Consider the following 20,457-nt stretch of genomic DNA (forward strand, 5'->3'; position numbering starts at 1 on the left):
TGAATCGCCTCCGTTAACGCGCTAATTTTGACACCACTAATATATATATATATATATATATTAGGGGTGGCACGGTACATGTATTCGTACCGAACCGTCACGGTACGGACATCTCGGTTCGGTGCATGAGGCCTTACGACGAATACAGGCAAATCACCCCCAATTCAGAAAGGGACGTCCGCAGTAATGCAACGCTGTTTGATAACCGTCAGCGCCAGCAGAAGAATAGCATATGCCATGAGTTGCGCACTTGAAAACAAAGCCCACTAGACAGTGACCATGTGCTGATTCTGAACGCATCTCTCACATAGTCTGACAAAGGAGTATACTTTAAAGGCTTGCGCACTCAACTGTTTGCGAAATGGAGCTTTGTGCTCGTGCATTCTATCTCTCTCATTCGGCACAAATCCAAAAGTTTCATAATATTTCCATATTTGCAATGTAAGGTATCTGAATGCTAAACTATTATTTATTATGTAAATTATAGCCTTTGTACTTCAGTCGCATTCCAACGGTGACACACAGGCACACGCGCTGATATTTGGCTCACTGTATTTTATTTTGATAAAGTGCCAACTGCGCTGTCAAGTTATCAATGCTGGAACTGATGTGTTGTGTGTGTGTGTGTGTGTGCACGCGCTCCGGAGCGATCACTTCAACTGTTTCCTTATACTAGCATAATCAGCTTTAAACACTTAGTGTCTTATTAATAATCACTGTATAAAGGTCTGCTTTGATTTGTGTACACTCACAATGAAAAAAAAAAACTGATTTTATATAACATGTAATAATATTTAGTATTTTCACATCTAGATGGAAAAAAAAATTAGTTGCACTACTGTCTATTCAAAATAAATGAAAAGAAACAGAGCACAGTAGATTTCTCTTCTTTTTTTTTTTCTGTTGTACCGAAATCATATCGAACCGTGACTCCCGAACCGAGGTACGTACCGAACCGTGACATCTGTGTACCGTGCCACCCCTAATATATATATATATATATACACACAGGTGCATCTCAATAAATTAATGTTGTGGAAAAGTTCATTTATTTCAGTAATTCAACTCAAATTGTGAAACTCGTGTATTAAATAAATTCAATACACACAGACTGAAGTAGTTTAAGTCTTTGGTTCTTTTAATTGTGATGATTTTGGCTCACATTTAACAAAAACTCACCAATTCACTATCTCAACAAATTAGAATACTTCATAAGACCAATAAAAAAAAAAAAAAAAAAAACATTTTTAGTGAATGGTTGGCCTTCTGGAAAGTATGTTCATTTACTGTATATGTACTCAATATTTGGTAGGGGCTCCTTTTCCTCAATTCGGCGTGGCATGGAGGTGATCAGTTTGTGGCACTGCTGAGGTGGTATGGAAGCCCAGGTTTCTTTGACAGTGGCCTTCAGCTCATCTGCATTTTTGGTCTCTTGTTTCTCATCTTCCTCTTGACAATACCCCATAGATTCTCTATGGGGTTCAGGTCTGGTGAGTTTGCTGGCCAGTAAAGCACACCAACACTATGGTCATTTAACTTTTGGTGCTTTTGGCAATGTGGGCAGGTGCCAAATCCTGCTGGAAAATGAAATCAGCATCTTTAAAAAGCTGGTCAGCAGAAGGAAGCATGAAGTGCTCCTAAATTTCTTGGTAAACGGGTGCAGTGACTTTGGTTTTCAAAAAACACAATGGACCAACACCAGCAGATGACATTGCACCCCAAATCATCACAGACTGTGGAAAATTAACACTGGACTTCAAGCAACTTGGGCTATGAGCTTCTCCACCCTTCCTCCAGACTCTAGGACCTTGGTTTCCAAATGAAATACAAAACTTGCTCTCATCTGAAAAGAGGACTTTGGACCACTGGGCAACAGTCCAGTTCTTCTTCTCCTTAGCCCAGGTAAGACGGCCTCTGACGTTGTCTGTGGTTCAGGAGTGGCTTAACAAGAGGAATACGACAACTGTAGCCAAATTCCTTGACACGTCTGTGTGTGGTGGCTCTTGATGCCTTGACCCCAGCCTCAGTCCATTCCTTGTGAAGTTCACCCAAATTCTTGAATCGATTTTGCTTGACAATCTTCATAAGGCTGCGGTTCTCTCGGTTGGTTGTGCATCTTTTTCTTCCACACTTTTTCCCTCCACTCAACTTTTTGTTAACATGCTTGGATACAGCACTCTGTGAACAGCCAGCTTCTGGCAATGAATGTTTGTGGCTTACCCTCCTTGTGAAGGGTGTCAATGATTGTCATATCAGTAGTCTTCACCATGATTGTGTAGCCTAGTGAACCAAATTGAGAGACCATTTTGAAGGCTCAGGAAACCTTTGCAGATGTTTTGAGTTGATTAGCTGATTGGCATGTCACCATATTCTAATTTGGGTTTTCTTTTCTAATGAGGGTTTTTGTTAAATGTGAGCCAAAATCATCACAATCAAAAGAACCAAAGACTTAAACTACTTCAGTCTGTGTGCATTTAATTTAAGTTTCACAATTTGAGTTGAATTACTGAAATAAATGAACTTTTCCATGACATTCTAATTTATTGAGATGCACCTGTACTTATTTTAAAAGTATTTACATATTTTCAAACACACTTTACTTGTCACATACAGTTCTTTGCCTATATAGTAGAGAAGTATACGATTTCAGATGATTTCTAGTATGTTTTCATTGTTTGCCATAGTTGCTAATTATGTTCCCCACCTGTCTCTAGTTTGGCTCGGTCTGTGTATTTAACTCCTGTTCATTGGTGGTTACTGTCTTTGCTGTTGCATTTGCTTTCTTCATTTGGATTCCTTGTTGTCACCATTGTTATTTTAACTAAATAAACTCTAAGCTGCATTTAGGTCCACTCTCCTCTCCTCGTCTGCCTGCAGCCAACAACAAGTATCATGTTTTTTTTTTTTTTTAAGTCTATTGGTTTATCATTTAAAGCCTTGCTTTTGTCATATTTAGCTGGAAGGGTGTGTTTTTGGTATCTTTTTATTAAATGCAATAATTTAGAAGTGACTAAAGATTTTTACACTGTTACAAGGCATCTATAATTAAAATAAATGCTGTTCTTTTGAACTTCCTACTTATCAAAAATCCTGAAAAAAATCCTGATTTCCACAAAAGCATTAAGCATCACAACCATTTTAACTGCGATAATATGATTTTTTTTTTTTTTTTTTTAAGCAGCAAATCAGCATATTAGAATGATTTCTGAAGGATCATGTGACACTGAAAACTGGAGTAATGATGCTGAAAATTCAGCTTGTCCATCACAGTAATAAATTACATTTTAAAGTATGTAATTTAGAGAATAGTTATCAAAGTAATATTTTATAATATTACTATTTTACTGTAATTTTGATAAAATAAACATAGCCTTGAATGACTTCTAAAAAACATAAAACTCTCTCTCTCTCTCTCTCTCTCTCTATGAATATTCAGTAAATCTGAATATTTACACCAAGTACCAAAATTCTTTAAACATAAACATATGGTATTTATCTAGGATTCATTAAATTTATCAAAACTTACTGTAAACTTTATAATGTTCCAAATAAATATTTATTCATAATGCTATGTATTACGCAACTCTCTGTTCATCTTAGAATCCTGCATGTGCAGCACTGACAGCTCCTGCATTAAGGCAGTAAGTTATTAATATTCAGCTGAAGTTTCATCTCATGCATGCGTTCAGCATCACTGCCCATAGGTGTTATTGATTTGTATGCTTTTCACAAACTTCACTATTCACACAACAGCTCAACATCTCAAAATTAGATTTAAATGATTACTTAATTAATATCATGAACATCAAAATATAATACAATGCTCAAAAGTTATGTTGGTAGAGACAGTGGGCTGTATTTTTTCCTACAAGAAAATAAGATGTAAAATTGCCGGACTTTTGACTGCATCATTAGTTGATTCTCCTTACGAAACCAACAGTAGAGACTGAGAACACAACTAATGAATAACCACAGAGAGAGAGAGAGAGAGAGAGAGAGAGAGAGGGGTTTATTAATAGATTTCTTCACCTCTCCTCTTCAGTATAAGAGTCTTCTCTGGGTGTTTTTGAAATGATGACAGAATGTCAATATCAATAACCTCTACGTCTCGATAGTGCAACCTCAGGGCTCCAAACGTCTGAGCCCTAAAAACATTCAGGCCCATCAAAACACCTGTTATGAAAGGAAGCATGGCGTGACAGAGTTTTAGACAAGCAAACTTCAGAATCACCAACCTGCAGGGCCTCTAGAAAGCGGAAGGACCCGAGCCGTCTGCCCCGAGGAACGAGGCAAAAACTGGAGTTGTGAAGCAGCTCTTGATAATCAAACCTGTGGACACAAACATAAACACAACATTTCAGAAAACATTAGAATATGCTCATTAAAAATCCATACAAAGTCATCTTGCTTTACATTTGTTCAATTTCGTTTTCATAAACGGTTGCTGCCAGTGTTAACCTTGAGAAAAAACTGAGACTGATTTACATACACGCACATACTCATACACCAAAATGCACACACAAGTGGCCAAAAGTGGGTGGAGCTAATGGTAACATCAATCAGCAATCATAAGGATGTCCACAACCATCAATATTACTGTTCGACAAAATGCCAGTGGTTCTCTTGAGTCAAAAAAAAATAAATAATAAAAAAAAGGATTAAAGTATATATATGTGACCCTGGACCAAAAAAACAGTCTTAAGTGTCAATTTTTCAAAATATATCATCTGAAAGCTGAATAAATAAGCTTTCCATTGATGTATGGTTTGTTAGGATCGGACAATATTTGGCCGAGATACAACTATTTGAAAATCTGGAATCTGAGGGTGCAAATAATCAAAATACAGAGAAAATCGCTTTTAAAGTTGTCCAAATGAAGTTCTTAGCAATGCATATTACTAATCAAAAATCAAGTTTTTATATATTTACGGTAAGCAATTTACAAAGTATCTTCATGGAACAAAAAATCCTAATGATTTTTGCCTTAAACATTTTTTTACAATTTTGACCCATACAATGTATTTTTGGCTATTGCTACAAATATACTCCAGTGACTTAAGACTGAACCAGGGTAACACACACACACACACATATATTATATTTTATATATATATATATATATATATATATCATATCATATAGCAATATTATAAATGACACCAAGTTAAATAAATATATTTATTAGGGTACAACGGGGCTAAAGGCCCACCTTAAGAAAAATGTGCTATCCACTGCGCCTAAAATGTATAATTGCAGAAAAAATATATACGTTGTATTGAACATTAATGTAGCAACAGATTTTGTGAAAATAAATCATTCAAGTTGTTTATTTTGTTTACAAATCGTATGAGGTAGCAAGAGGGGCCTTTTACCCCACACATGGGGTAAAAGGCTCACCAGCACGGGGTAAAAGGCACACGGTATTGATACAAGAAAGCACAGAATCAACTTTGCACTGCTGCGCGCGATCGTGTCAAAGATCAGACAAATCTGCACGTGCATCTTGAAAAGCGAATGTTTTGGAAAGTGCTACGCCACATTTTTCTGTCATCTAGTGGTTTAGATAAAAATAATATCAAAGGCACCTTTTACCACGGGGCCTCTTTAGCCCCGTTGTACCCTACTTTTTATTATTATTAATTGTTAGGGTTGTCCCCTCTAAAAATATTATTAAAAACAATGCTGTGCGTATACTTTAAATAATTGTGTAAGTAATAAAACAACACAAACGGGGAAAAAATGTGTTTTAAGTTTAGAAACATTTTGAGTTGCCCTCTCCCTTGCCTCACAGTGCTTTTGTCCAAATGCCTGCTTTCCTCTTTTACATCACCTACACACAGAAGTCTGGTGAGAGAGAACAAAGTCAATAGTTGTGGAACTCCAGTAAGTAAGGCTGTCAAGGCTATTTTATTCACTTAAACATTGGATGAAGTGATTGTTTTCTCTTTAATACAGATGATGCCAATGTATTTTTCGATGAGTCCGCTATGTTAGCAATAATAACGTTACCTGGTTTATGGAAAGGATTGCCAGGTTTTCACAACAAAACCCGCCCAATTGCTACTCAAAACTAGCCCAAATAACCGGGTTTCGAGGGGGTCCCCTGGTAAAAATTGTGTTCCAGGTGGTAAAATACACGTTATTGGGGTCGCTTCAACCGCGGACATGAAAAACAACCCGCGGCAACAGTGATAAAGTAGCCCAATTCCATGGGAAAACTGCAGACTTGGCAACACTGTGACGAATAGTAATGTCTACAATGGACATGACCGCTGTTGCTGTACGACCACAACAGTTTGAAGTTGTCTAATTTGGCATGGTCTCCCTACTGCATTAATAGTAGTAAGGCTTTCCTCTGTGTATACATATCCTTACAAGTACAATTTTATTATTTGTGTCCCATTCAAAAATTGCTCTTGAGAAATTTGATGTTTATTGTCCCCCTCGAAAATTTATGCCAATGTCTGCCGGAATGGCTTCCGCCTACGACAGTTAGTAGAAGTGAAAGATAGGTGTTTATAACGTTTTAAATATGGATATTTTTCTTACAAAACTGCATCATTTCGCTACAGGAGGCCTTTATTCACCTCCCGGAGCCGTGTGAGGCTCTGTTACGGGGCTGACGAGACGTGAGACGTGCGGATCCATCTGCAGACTTTTATTGAGCAGAGACGTGGTCATAACAGGCAGGGTCAAACAATGGCAAACAGGTATAACATGGTCGAGACAAAGAGTAAACAGAGACAAGCGTGGGTCGACGATCGGTGAACAGTATCCAAAGTGCCAGAGTCCATGTGATAAGCGGGTGACCTCTAGTGGTGAGTGAACGGAAGTGCAGACCAGATTCGTGACAGGCACGTTTTAATATGGATGAATGTACTTTATTTGACTACTTTTGGACTTTTGAACAAGAACAGTAGAGTCTTACAGTCTAATGTGTTTTATTATATTTGTTTTGGCATATTATATTAGTACGACACAATAAACATACTGGGAGAGAAACATCAAGATTAAGCTGAAGATGGAGGGATGGCAGTGAGAGATCCTGCTATTTGCTCTCTCCTTCTGTTCTGACAGTCAGCCTTAATCTGTCTAGAGCTCACTCTCCTCTATTTAATTCTCTTATAATTACTGCCTCACTCTCTTTCTCTCCCTTTCTTTCCTATATTATCACCATCCTGCATCAGCCATCCAGCCAATAAGTGGAAAATATGTTGTTATCTTTCAATTCTTTAATATAAATCCACAGGGAATGACAAAGGAGACATCCACACACATAGGGAATCAAATACCGACAACTCAGAGAACTAAAGTAAGGGAATTTATACAAACGGAAGAGGAGCTAATGACTAATTAACAAGACACAGGTGAACTAACTGAGGCAAATCAAGGAGAAACAGAAACTAGGTCAAACAGAACACATGAGGGAGAAAACACAACAAAACAGTTCCTTAGGTCTGACAGTATTTTAATATTACATTTATTTTATTTCAGCTTGCTGCCAAGACATATTTTCTCATTTTTGTTTAGTTTAAGTATAACTAATTACACTAAAATCTGCCAAATGCATAAACATGTAAAATGTAAAAAAGGAATAAATAAATAAACAAAAAACTAAAATGTAATAAAAACGATATAAACATATCTAAACCAACAACAACAACAGCAAAACAAATAAAAACTCATACAAAAATCACAACTAAAACTTTAATTAAAAAAAAAAAAATCTAAATCAAAATATTAACAAATATTATTATAGTAAAATAGTAAAATAACACTTATGTGAAGTGAGCATATTTATTCTAGCAGGTGAACATATAAAATAATACAAATACATTATTTACATACATTTACTTGATTGGATAACACATTATTAAATTTATCTGAAACTAAGATATCTGAAGTATGACCAAAAAAAAAGCACAAACACTGGATCAGGCAGTGTGTTGCTATCTGCTGTATATGCCACTAAGTGCTTTTGAATTCACGTTTGATGTCATCAAAATCAATTGGAGGACAGCATTAAAAATGAATGACAGGTCGGATTTGACAGTCCTGCTCTATAGCACGCTCTCAGCGGGTCATTCAGGAGCCATAAACACAATCTGTCTCTGTCATTCAGGTATATGACTGCATTACTGATAGCCTCATGCTCACACCTACACATCCCTACTTATACATGCACACATTGTAAACACAAACACATTGAAATATTTGATTTGCTTTCACAAAGATACTGCCAAAAAGCTCTGCGTGCTGGTGGGTGGAAATCCAATCTCTCCTCAGTCACGTTGTGTGCAGCACTTCCCTCAGTCAACAAACCTCACAAAATCTCTGATCACAACAATTCTTCACAACTTGTAAGAATAAGGGTCTAGACATCTGAGATTGCTTGCCCTGCAAGTTTGTGCTGAAACTGTTGCTGCTAGAAGCAGCAGAGTTGTAAGAATCACTTTGGGACTCGTTTTCTCAAAGATCAAACCTCCTGGCCTCTTGCTGTGTCAAATAAGGGTCTCCAACAAGAAGATTGGACACAACCTTTCGCTAGACTGAAATTTCTATAACATTCTCAGAAAATGGAGTTGTCAATTAATTAAAGCATAACATTGCAATCAAATGAATTACATTGTGGTGTTAAGACCAAAAGTATACAACAAATAAAAACTTTACTTTTTGCTAAAGTTACTTTAGAGTGCAGATGTCTTTATTTTTTGTCAAACATTTATTAAACCACACTGTTTTTCTTAATTGTACTAACATGCTAAATTAACAGGCTAAGTTAAAACATTCTTAAGCACCAACTAAATTTGAAATAAAAATTAAGAAGGGAAAGAAAAATGCTTTTCACTTGTGTTCGGTTGCTGGATGTGATTGACCTCTTTTGTGCTCTGTAATTAAAATGGAAAGCTTGACACAAAAAGTCAATGTGTTCTTCATACTTTGTGTGTAGAGAATAACCTTTGTTTGGACAAATTAACACGACGTGAGAAATACAAATGAGTCTGATGTTCTGAGCAGTGTATGGAAAGCTCTTTTACATTTGAAGCTATTTTAATACAGTAATGGCAACGTCTTAATTAGACGTGTGTTAATTTAAAGGCAACCATATGGCTAATGTTTCCAATAAGGATACGATAAACAGGGTTGCCCAGGGCAACATTTTTCTGAGGGTGGCACAGGACGGCAAAAAAAAAAAAAAAAAAAGTTGAAATGGGGATTTTGCATGGTTTTCTTTGCATGTCACATCAATTAGATAAATGTATATCTGTCAAGTGTCTTTTCTCTAACTTTGTATAATACTAATAATGTAATTGGTAAAACTAGTCACTATGAAATGCTACCAAATGAACCGCAATACATTCACAATTCTGTTTATACAGCAGATTGTTCTGATTCTTGAATCTGATTGGCTGAGAGCCTTTTTCCAGCAGTGCAATATTTCAGTAGTATCAGCACTCTAATCATTGTCGACTCCACTTGTTGTCGGATCTATATTGACAACATTCGTCTTAGTGAGCGTCAATGGCAGAGGAGCAAACCCACTTACAATACTAGTACTGTTTTTGTGTGACAGAATGCAGTTTTAAGATATTTTTAGATTTGTAGTTGCCTAGGCTTCAAATATGCAATTTATATATAAAGACAGCGCTTATTTGACAATTTGTTTAGACGTTTTCAGAGATGTGAGCTCCAGGCCTTCAGTGGCCATTCAGCGCTCATGTACCCACAGAGAACAACTTTATCTCGGCCATTTCTTCTGGAATTTGCTGCTGGCTCTTATGTTGATGGTGTTACATGAAGTATAATTCATTTTGGTTATATTGAACGCCAATCTTTGGTTTTATTAATCTATTATTAATCTATTACTTGTAATCTATTGATCTATTACTTGTTGAGCAAAAAATGAAATTGGCTTCATAGGGCAAAGTTTAGTTTCATATCTTTTTATTTATATGTAATTAAATCCTGTACTATCTAAAGCACTGTTTTTCTACTTTTGACTGAATTGTTTGCTTGCATTTATTTCCTATTGTCAGGAATCAGTCACCATCACAACAGTCACAACCCAGCACAATCACCCGATCACAGTCACCTGACTTCTAATTGCACGCACCTGCTGACACCAATCAACACCACTATATACACACACACTGCCATTCCCCACATTGTCAGGTCTACCGTTCACTAGATGGATAGCTCTGGACTCACTCTATGATCACGACCTACCCCAATGCTTACCAGTTGGATCCCTCGCCGATTTTCTCTTGAAGCCTTTGATCCTCGATCCGAACCTGCAAACAAAGACACAACTTCAACCACAGCTAAGCAATCAGAACTTCACACTAACTTGCTCACTCACCTGCTCTTGATCACTCCCGATCCCGAATCCCTTCAATAAACCTGTTTGTTCTCACTCACCAGTTGTGTGTACCGTGCTTTGTGACAGAAGACTGGACCATAACCGACAACCAGATGGATCCCCATCCACACCAGCGGAGGTCCTGGAGGAACTTGTCACCACACTGCAGGCATCCCTGGTTCCCCCAACACCTCCGCGGTCTGCCTCTGTCAGTCCCATGGCCGTGCCTGCTACCTTCGCGGGCGACTCTGCTGAGTGTGGCGGTTTCCTCCAAGTGGCACTGTATATGGAGATGCAGCCCCAACAATTCTCCACCGAACGATCAAAGGTATCCTTCCTGATTTCTCTTCTCTGTGGCAAGGCACTGTTATGGGCGAAAGCAATATGGGATGCAAATACTGCCACAACCAACTCGTACAGTGCGTTCACTAACCATTTTAAAGAGGTGTTTGGCTATGCAACAGGAAAGCTCTCAATAGCCGACTCTGCTTCTACGAGTGACTACACGTTGGAATGAAACCGCTCTGCTCAGCGCCTATCGACAGGGCCAGGACCCCGGCATTCAAGCACATATTGTCATCTATGATGACTCTGTTAGTCTTGAAAACTTTATGCAGTGAGCCACTCGTATTTCCCAATGCCTCACTGCCTCACACGCCAATGAAACCGCCCACCAGTCTGTCGCTCCCGCCATGGGTTCCCCAGTACCAGAATCGATGCAAGTGGATAACACTCGACTCACCCCCTCAGAACGGGCTCGCCCACCTAGTGGCAGGATTGTGCCTCTACTGTGCTAATCCCGACCATTACATCAGGACCTGCCCTGTCCGACCACCACGCCCTGCGGTGAGTACCCTTCAATTGGATCCTGTTGTTTCAACCCTGTCCTTGCTCCCAGTTCAACTATTCACCGATAATTCTGTTGCAGTATCCGCCCTTGTTGACTCGGGCTCCTCGGGCAACTTCATTTCCCAAGACCTACTGAAACTCCTTCAGCTCCCCAAAAAGTGCCATGCCCGGGAGTTCCGAGTCGAGACCATCCAGGGAAAGCTGTTAGGGTGTGGATGGGTGAAATACCAAGCACCTACAATAAAGCTCAAGGTCGGAGAACTGCATGAGGAAGAGATCACCTTTCTGGTACTGGAGGGACCCACGGTGGATATCATCCTGGGACGCCCCTGGCTCGTGCTCCATTCTCCAGAGATCAGATGGGACCTGTGTGAAGTTACTCGCTGGAGCGAATACTGTCATCAGCACTCTCTCGTCAGTACCCACTCCTTCCCAGAGTTCCAGCATCGTTCACGTTGCCTCCACGCTCATCGAAAATCCTGAACCCCAGGAAGTCAAGGTCCCATCTGATTATGTGGCGTTCCAGGATGTCTTTAGTAAGCAGGCAGCCACCAAATTACCACCACACCGGCCATGGGACTGTGCCATCGACTTGCTGCCTGGAATAAAACTCCCCAAGGGTAGAGTTTACCCTCTGTCCATCCCGGAGCGCAAGGCAATGGGGGACTTCAAGGAGGCTCACAACCAAGGTTTCATCAGACCCTCCACCTCTCCAGTGGCTTCAAATTTCTTCTTCGTGGGTAAGAAGGACGGGGGCTTGCGGCCCTGTATTGATTACCGAGCTCTTAATTCCCAAACAGTGAAGCTGCCTTACCCTCTTCCCCTGGTCCCAGCCGCCCTCGAGGAACTCCGTGGGGCCTGCATCTTCTCCAAGCTGGACCTGCGAAGCGCGAACATCGCCAACACGTCAAGCAGGTCCTCCAGAGACTCCGAGAACACCATCTCTTCCTGAAGCTGGAGAAATGCGAGTTCCATCACCCCACGGTACAATTCCTGGGATACATCGTAGGCCAAGAGGGGATTCAAACGGCAGAACTATGACATCGGGAACCGGGAGTTATTGCCCATCAAACTTGCCCTGGAAGGGTGGCGGCACTGGCTGGAGGGAGCAAAACACCCGTTCACCGTCATCACTGACCATAAAAACCTCCAATATCTTCGAGATGCAAAAGACTCGACCCACATCAAGCCAGCTGGGCTTTGTTCTTCACCAGGTTCCAGTTCACCATAACCTATCGCCCCGGAAGTCGTAACAAGGCTGATGCATGCTCCAGAATACATTCTCCCGATACTCCCACAGATCCTGAACCCATTTTCCCTCCAGCCATGGTTGTAAGCCCCATTCAGTGGAACATCGACAAAGAAATCAGAGCCGCCACTCTCACCGAACCTGCTCCATTGGGAGGCCCAGAAGGGAAGACTTGCGTACCGACCACCCAATGACACTCCCTTCTGGGCTCGGTTCACAATGTACCGGGCTCTGGACATCCAGGCAGCCACAGGACCCTCTCGCTCCTCCAAGTTCGGTACTGGTGGCCTAGTATGACCCGGGATGTCATCAGGTACGTCCGCAGTTGCTCAGTCTGCGCCATGTCCAGGACCCCCCGGCATCTTCCTGTAGGCAAGCTAAAGCCGTTACCAATCCCTCATCGACCCTGGTCACACTTGGGAATAGACTTCGTGACGGACCTACCAAATTCCGAAGGTAACACTTGTGTGCTGGTGGCAGTCGATCGCTTTTCCAAAGCCTGAAAATTCATCCCCCTCAAAGGACTCCCTACTGCCATGGAAACAGCGGAACACTTATTCCAGCACGTGTTCCGAAACTTCGGAATACCTGAGGACATGGTCTCGGACAGAGGTCCTCAGTTTATTTCCCACGTGTGGAAAGCCTTCAGGTTGCTGGGCATCACGGTCAGCTTGTCCTCAGGATACCACCCCCAGACGAATGGCCAGACTGAGCGCAAGATCCAGGAACTTGGACGTTACCTCCTGGCATACTGCCATGACGATCAGCACAGCTGGAGCCGCTTCCTCCCGTGGGCCGAGTATGCACAGAACTCACTGCAACAAAACACCACAGGTCTTACACCATTTCAGTGCATACTCGGGTACCAACCACCACTCTTCCCGTGGACCGGAGAGCCGTCGGAGGTTCCAGCTGTAGACCACTGGTTCCGAGCGAGCGAGAGAGTGTGGGACTCAGCTCACGTCCACCTCCAACGTGCAGTGCGGAGGCATAAATCCTTCGCAGATGCCCGGCGAACCACTACTCCCACCTACCATCCTGGAGACAAGGTCTGGCTGTCCACCCGGGATTTGCGCCTCCGCCTGCCGTGCAAGAAGCTGAGTCCCCGCTACATTGGTCCCTTCCCGATACAAAGGCAGATCAACAAGGTCACCTATGGACTCCAACTCCCACCCAGGTATAGAATACATCCTTCATTCCACGTGTCACTCCTTAAACCCTGTTCTCCCTCTGCACCAGGACCCACAGAAGTGGACGAACCTCCTCCCGCAGAAATCCTCGAACAACCCTCCATCTATCTGGTCAAGGAAATCCTGGAGTCACGGCGATGGGCGGAAGACATCCTAGACCCCTTACTGCTTGAATTCCATCGCACGCACCCAGAGCGTCCCGCGCCCAGAGGCCGTGGCTGCCCTCGTCACCTTTCGAGGGCATCAGGAGCCGCCCCTGGGGGAGGGGGTAGTGTCAGGAATCAGTCACCATCACAACAGTCACCACCCAGCACAATCACCCGATCACAGTCACCTGACTTCTAATTGCACGCACCTGCTGACACCAATCAACACCACTATATACACACACTGCCATTCCCCACATTGTCCGGTCTACCGTTCACTAGATGGACAGCTGTGGACTCACTGTACGATCACGACCTACCCCTCAATGCTTACCAGTTGGATCCCTCGCCAATTCTCCCTCGAAGCCTTTGATCCTCGATCCGAGCCTGCAAACAAAGACACCACTTCAACCACAGCTACGCAATCAGAATTTCACACTAACTTGCTCACTCACCTGCTCTTGATCACTCCCAATCCCGAATCCCTTCAATAAACCTGTTTGTTCTCACTCACCAGTTGTGTGTACCGTGCTTTGTGACTCCTATTGTGCAATTATTATATCTTTATAATGGCTACTGTTCATTTATTATTGTTCAATAAATATTTTATAACTAATATGCCATATTTGGTATTGAGAGAGGGTCCATTATTGATTATGATTTCATCTTCTGAGAACGTTAAATTATTGCAACTGTCTTTATGAGTGAGTCGCAAGGACTTTTGGTGAAAGAGACTAAAACAAGGGTGTTATTAGTACTTTAAACGGCCTTCTAAGATGCAGCTATATAGGGCAAATTCACTGACTATCGCTGTTGTGGGAAATCCCCTTAATTGTTAAAAGGACAAAGATATTGCTTTCATCAGTGGGCATTCAAACTGATTTTGTGATTTAAGAATATAAGCTCAACCTGGAGAATGAATACTATAGCCTATCAGATGCAGGTATTTTCTGCACAGATTTTTATTTGTACGTAGTTAAAATGTTATGATTATTTCTTGTGGTGTTCCAAATAAAAATACATGTTTTTTTGTGAGTTTTAATAAACACTGAAAGTAATGTCAGGTGTAAATCTTCACATTAACAATGAACATGATCCACTAATGTTTAACAGTATAAAGTGTCTAATTACTATTTGATAAAATTAATTCTGAACAATATACTGTATATACACAATTAGCTGAAAAATAGCTAATTGGTTCATTCAACAAAATTATGGCATAGTTGCACAGAGTTGAATTTTTATTTGCTCACAGTTGTGGCTATCTGATCTGACACTGAGTGAGTTGTAATGACAAGTCAAGTGTTGACTGAGATCACATCAGTTTCATCCTTCTTGTAAGGGAAAATAACCACAAAATGCACAGTAAGTCATTGATCTTCCTCTGTGTATTCTATTCTGATCAGGCACAGAAATGGCAGCCATGGCCTTGAGAGGCACTTCTCAATAAGGCGGAGGAACGTGATAGATATTCAGTTTCAACACTAAGACACCATGACAAATTCAGATTCACCTGAATGCTTGCATACTCTGCAGCTGTATTTCACATACATTGATAAACTAGCTATGGATTCTTTCCCCATACTATGACCTGCATACTGAAGAAAACTGCCTGAGATGAATGCTAAAAATAACTAGGACTGACCATGGAATAAAAAACTGAATCAATTATATGCTGATTAATTAATCAAAAAAAAAAAAAAAAAGCACCAAAATGAAGATAACACAATGAGAGTATTGGCAGAGGAGTAAATCATTATATATATATATATATATATATATATATATATATGATAAAAAGTAGCTTTAGAAGTATATATAGTGTTTGCTTTATTATCATATCATTGAACATAAGCCTATCACTGGCCTACAGTTCATAGAAATCCAGTTTGTGCTATTTTTAAATCATTGGTATAAGTTAAAAGTAGATTAGCGATTTCATGTGTTAGTTTTCTAATGTGTTTTTATAATTTGTTGTAATTAATTGATTATTAATATTAACTACAACAACACATGCATACTTTGTATATCAAATAATTCCACACTATACTGAAGAATAATGTTTTTATATGCATTGTATTGTTTTTCTACTGGATAATTCTATTTCAACAACTGCACCCTACTCTATTTTTATGTCTTCATCCTAGAAAAACAAAAATGATACGATTATAAATAATGCAATATGAGTGGTGCACATTTAGCTCTTTGGTAGCTCAATAACACATAGCATCGGGAGCAATTTACAACTATAACATGAACCGACGGAGGCCTGCAAATCTATTTCTTTTACCCAGCCTAGAGCATCCTGAAGAGCGAAGGAAAAAAAAATGTGAATGAATATGCAGGTCTATTTCTCATTCTCTGCTCAAAGCGCAGCATAAAGGGCACATGAAGGAAAGTAAAGGCCTGTGACAAATGCGATGACTGCAAGGGCGGCACTATGCATTTTTTATTAGCTGTTAATCCATTCCTTGTGTAACTCAATATAAATCAAATTACCGGCCTACCATGCTGTCAGTGACTACAGTAATTAGATGGAAAAGTGGCTCGCAGAGGTGCTGCATTCTTTTAAGGTGGAAAAAAGCGAAGAGTGACACCGTATTTACGCCTGTGCTTTCTGCTCCTCACTGGCAGGTGAACACAGTTATTCAATTGACCAGAGGAGACGTTGGACATGCTTGTGATAGCATACCAGAGGAAAACAAAAACAGATTATTTAGCTAGTTAGGCCTATTCATTCACTGTGGTGAATAAATAGCACATAGTCCATGATAAAAACATAAAAAAATTAGTCAATAGGTTCAGATATTGATGTAAGAGTTTTTCTTCTTTAGCATATATATATATATATATATATATATATATACACATATATATGCAACCCAGACTTATTTGGAAAATGTGCCTGTGGTGACATCTGATATTACATTGCTTCTTGCATGTTGAACTGTACGGCACTTTTTAAGTGAAATGTCCAGTAACTGACGCTGACGCAGTGTTAACCAAAACACTTGAACATGAATCCGGCTGTGTTTTATCATGTTGGTTGCAACATATCGCAGCAATTCGGAAACTATATGTCCAGTGAGTAACACTAAAAGCTTTGTAAAATTAAGGTTGAACCACTGACGTCACATGGATTATTTTACCGATGTCCTTGCTATGTTTCTGGACCTTGATCGTGTTAGGACCCTTGCTGTATATGGGAGGGTCAGAAAGCACTCAGATTTCATAAAAAATATCTTAATTCCTGTTCTGAAGATGAACGAAGGTCTTACGGGTTTGGAGCGACACGAGGGTGAATAATTAATGACAGAATTTAATTTTTGGGTGAACTATCCCTTTATTCATATATGAAAACATCGTACAACACCAACGCTGAACTCTAAAAGCGTTAAGGGAAAATATGAGATAAAAACACTTTTGTTGAAGCAACCATGCCATTTTAGCTTTAATCATTGTCATGGCCAGTGTTCAAAACCAGTGCGTGTTGCAGGAAGCCCAGAATACACTATGGAGGAATGAATCATAAGAGGACTTGAGGAAAAGAAACAGCCTTTACTTAAATGTCCCTCTTAAATAAACACAAAAGCAAGTCAAGCATCAAAAGCACAGCTGAAAAGGGCACAGATCCACAATGACTTGATGCAGGCAAAAATGTCCAATAACAAAAAGTATAATTCTTAAACAAGCAGGTCAAAACCAGGTGATACAAGCATGGGTCACAAAAAAACAGGAATTCACCAGAGGTCTGCCTTTACAAAAGAAGTTCAACAGCACAGATACAAAAAAACAAACAAACAACAACAACAAAAAAAAAAAACAAGCAACAAGCCAAGCGCAGGTGATACTGAACCAATATCAATAGGAAATCAGAAGGATCTGGGGAAGGTCTTGTGATCTCAGTTTCCCACTGCTGCCCACTCCCACTGCTTCCAAAGCAAGTTTACTTTGCTTTAAAAAGCCATACATACAGAGCTGGTTAAGTGATGCAAATGTCAAAAGGTACAAATTTGCAAATATGTTGTAAAAGTATTTTTAGGACCATGGTGTGACAATTGTGACTCGTTCTCTGTGTCACAAGTGCAATGCTACACCAGGTGAGCCACTGAGCAAGTTTACTTTGCTTAAAAAAAGCCATACATATAGGCCCGGTTTCACAGATGGGGCTTAGCTTAAGCCAGGACTAGGCCTTAGTTAAATTAAGATATTTAAGCAGCTTTTATAAAAATGCCTTTGAAGAAAATGTTTCAGATGTGCAGACAGATCAATGGCACTGACATATTTTAAGATATGTCAGAGCAAGATATTTTCAGTTGAGACAGCTCAAACATGCATTTTAGTCTGGAACTAGCCTTAAGCCTTGTCTGTGAAACCGGGGGATAGAGCTGGTTACTTGATGCAAACATCAAAAGGTATGAGTTTACCAATATGTAGTAAAAGCATTGTTATCACACAAGGAATCAAAATGATGTCATTAATTGTTAATCTGTCCCTGTAATCATAATGTGCGTGAAAAGGAATGCAATTTCTTGATGTTTCATTTCAGCTTAAAACTGCAGTAAATTGTATAGGTGTGTTTTGTAGGCATTATTCCAAAGGGCCTATGTTGCTTACATGAACTCTACATGTGTAATTTTTCTTCCTAATCCATTGTAATGCAAATCCTGCCCCACAGTTAATTTCACAATGAATGAGAAACCATTATGGGTATAAAAGAAGGAATTATAAATCAGATGACACAACAAAACAGCTTAGAATATAATGCTATAGAATACTTCAAAGGAATACAAAGTGATTTTGACAGTGTATCTAAGGAAAATGAAGGCTGTTACACTGTGTCAGCATATCCAGTGACACACTGAACACAAAACTGATATGTGACGCAATCACAGCCAATTAGAAGATATTTGATGTTTAATGTACGGGAAGCGAGCCTTTGAAGATGTCACAGTGGGGCTTCCCAGTGTGAAGCCAAAACCAAACGATCAACAAAAGTTTTGCCGTTTGCAGTGGTTGGTTATTACAAAAACAAAAGATTTACATGAAAGAGATGTTTATTGCATCCAGCATGGTTAGAAGCAGGTATTTTTGCCAACATGATCTCACAAAATTCCGTGTAATGACCATGGACTTAATTAACCCCCGAATCTGTGGTGGCATCACGGAATCGCCAAAAATTCTGTGATGGGCTCACAGAAGTGATACCAATGTAAGTCAGTGACAGGCATCAGCCGTGCTCCACGCACGGATCCACTGGTACAACACTTTAAATAGGAAACCCTTAGCATCAATATGCCGATGCGATACTGGTAAATTTATCGTCATCATTATTGTTCAGAACTGGGTAGGTTTAGGGTAGGGGTGGGGTCAGGTACTCCAGTGAAAGTATAAATTTATATACAAAATACAACTGCATCGGAGTCAGTGAACCAGTGAATCCGTGCATGGACCACGGCTGATGCCTTCTGTGAGCCCATCACGGAATTTTCGGCGATTCCGTGATGCCACCACAGATTCAGGGTTAATTAAGTCCGTGGTCATTATACGGAATTCTGTGAGATCAGGTTGGTTTTTGCAGTGGAAAAGAGTACAGCATAAATGGATCGCTGTAATTTGGGATCAGATAGCTAATAAGTTCACATCAATGTCCTTTCATACTCTAACTCACAGCATACCTCTCAAATGAGATACTATTATTGGTAACGAGGCAGCGGTTGGTACACCCCCACAGAGAATGATTTTAGCAGAAAAGGACAGAGCGATGATCACACTTTGAGTTAAGACACCGCACTTATCAGGCTTGTCTAAAACTTTTTGTCATCCACTCTCCAATTCTTAAATAATTCAGAAAATAAAGTGACACTGATTTTATGGCAGTGACATATATTTCAGTTCTTTTACAGATGGTTACAAGCTTCTGCCACTTGTTTTATTCAAGCTATATTTATGAATACTTCTTTTTTTTCAGATATATAGAGGAGATTGGATCTTGTAACAAGTGTGGTAAAGACACACACACACACACACACACACACACACACACAAAATCAGGTCTGTATCTGCAAGATGTCAAGCAGTTGTAAAATATAAATCATACATGCATAATTATGGTTCAAAAGTAAATCTCCCACCAACATTTATTGTATACCAAGTCTGTACCAGCAAGAGCTAATAGGGCCATGTTAACCAGCCAAACTTTGACCCTTAGGTCTAGACTGGCTTGTCAAAGAAAAAAGAGTCTTTCCATTTCACAATGAAAAGCACTGTTACCTTTATTCCTGGTGGAGCTTTTTGAGCTTTAGTTCACTTGTGACTCTTTTCAGTCTTGAGAAATGCTGTCATTATTCATTGAACCTACTGTACAGCCAAGTTCAAAACAGGGTCTCGCTGCCTCTCTGTCTGTATAGGCTTATTAATACTTAATGTTCAAGCTTACATGTGAATATTTATGCTGGCACTGAGTTAAATCTCACTCAGGGAGAAACACATTGATTACCCTTGGAAAGGTATTCTCCTCTTGCACTGTATAACGTCACTTGGATAAAATGAGTGGAATAAAGGAGGAGGCGAAAGCTCCTGTCAGAGTGTATAAAGAGCGCTCAGAGGAAAATATCAACATTAGTCACATTCCCCTCAGTGCAGCCATCTCATACTTTACCA

At 40.1% G+C, this 20,457-nt stretch overlaps 1 protein-coding gene across 2 annotated transcripts in view; it reads right to left on the bottom strand.

Moving 5' to 3' along the window:
* LOC131527582 (exostosin-1) overlaps positions 1–20,457 on the bottom strand; it is a 354,500-nt gene that overhangs the window by 98,432 nt on the left and 235,611 nt on the right. For both annotated transcript variants that reach the window (XR_009267686.1, XM_058756794.1), the window contains exon 3: positions 4,236–4,329. Coding sequence is in view for 1 of the 2 variants with exons in the window: in XM_058756794.1 (XP_058612777.1) it covers positions 4,236–4,329 (94 nt within the window). In the remaining variant the exon portion in view is untranslated. The remainder of the gene's footprint in view (positions 1–4,235; positions 4,330–20,457) is intronic.

Source organism: Onychostoma macrolepis, chromosome 20 (genome assembly GCF_012432095.1).
Source record: "Onychostoma macrolepis isolate SWU-2019 chromosome 20, ASM1243209v1, whole genome shotgun sequence".
In the NCBI taxonomy this organism is placed as follows: Eukaryota; Metazoa; Chordata; class Actinopteri; order Cypriniformes; family Cyprinidae; genus Onychostoma; species Onychostoma macrolepis.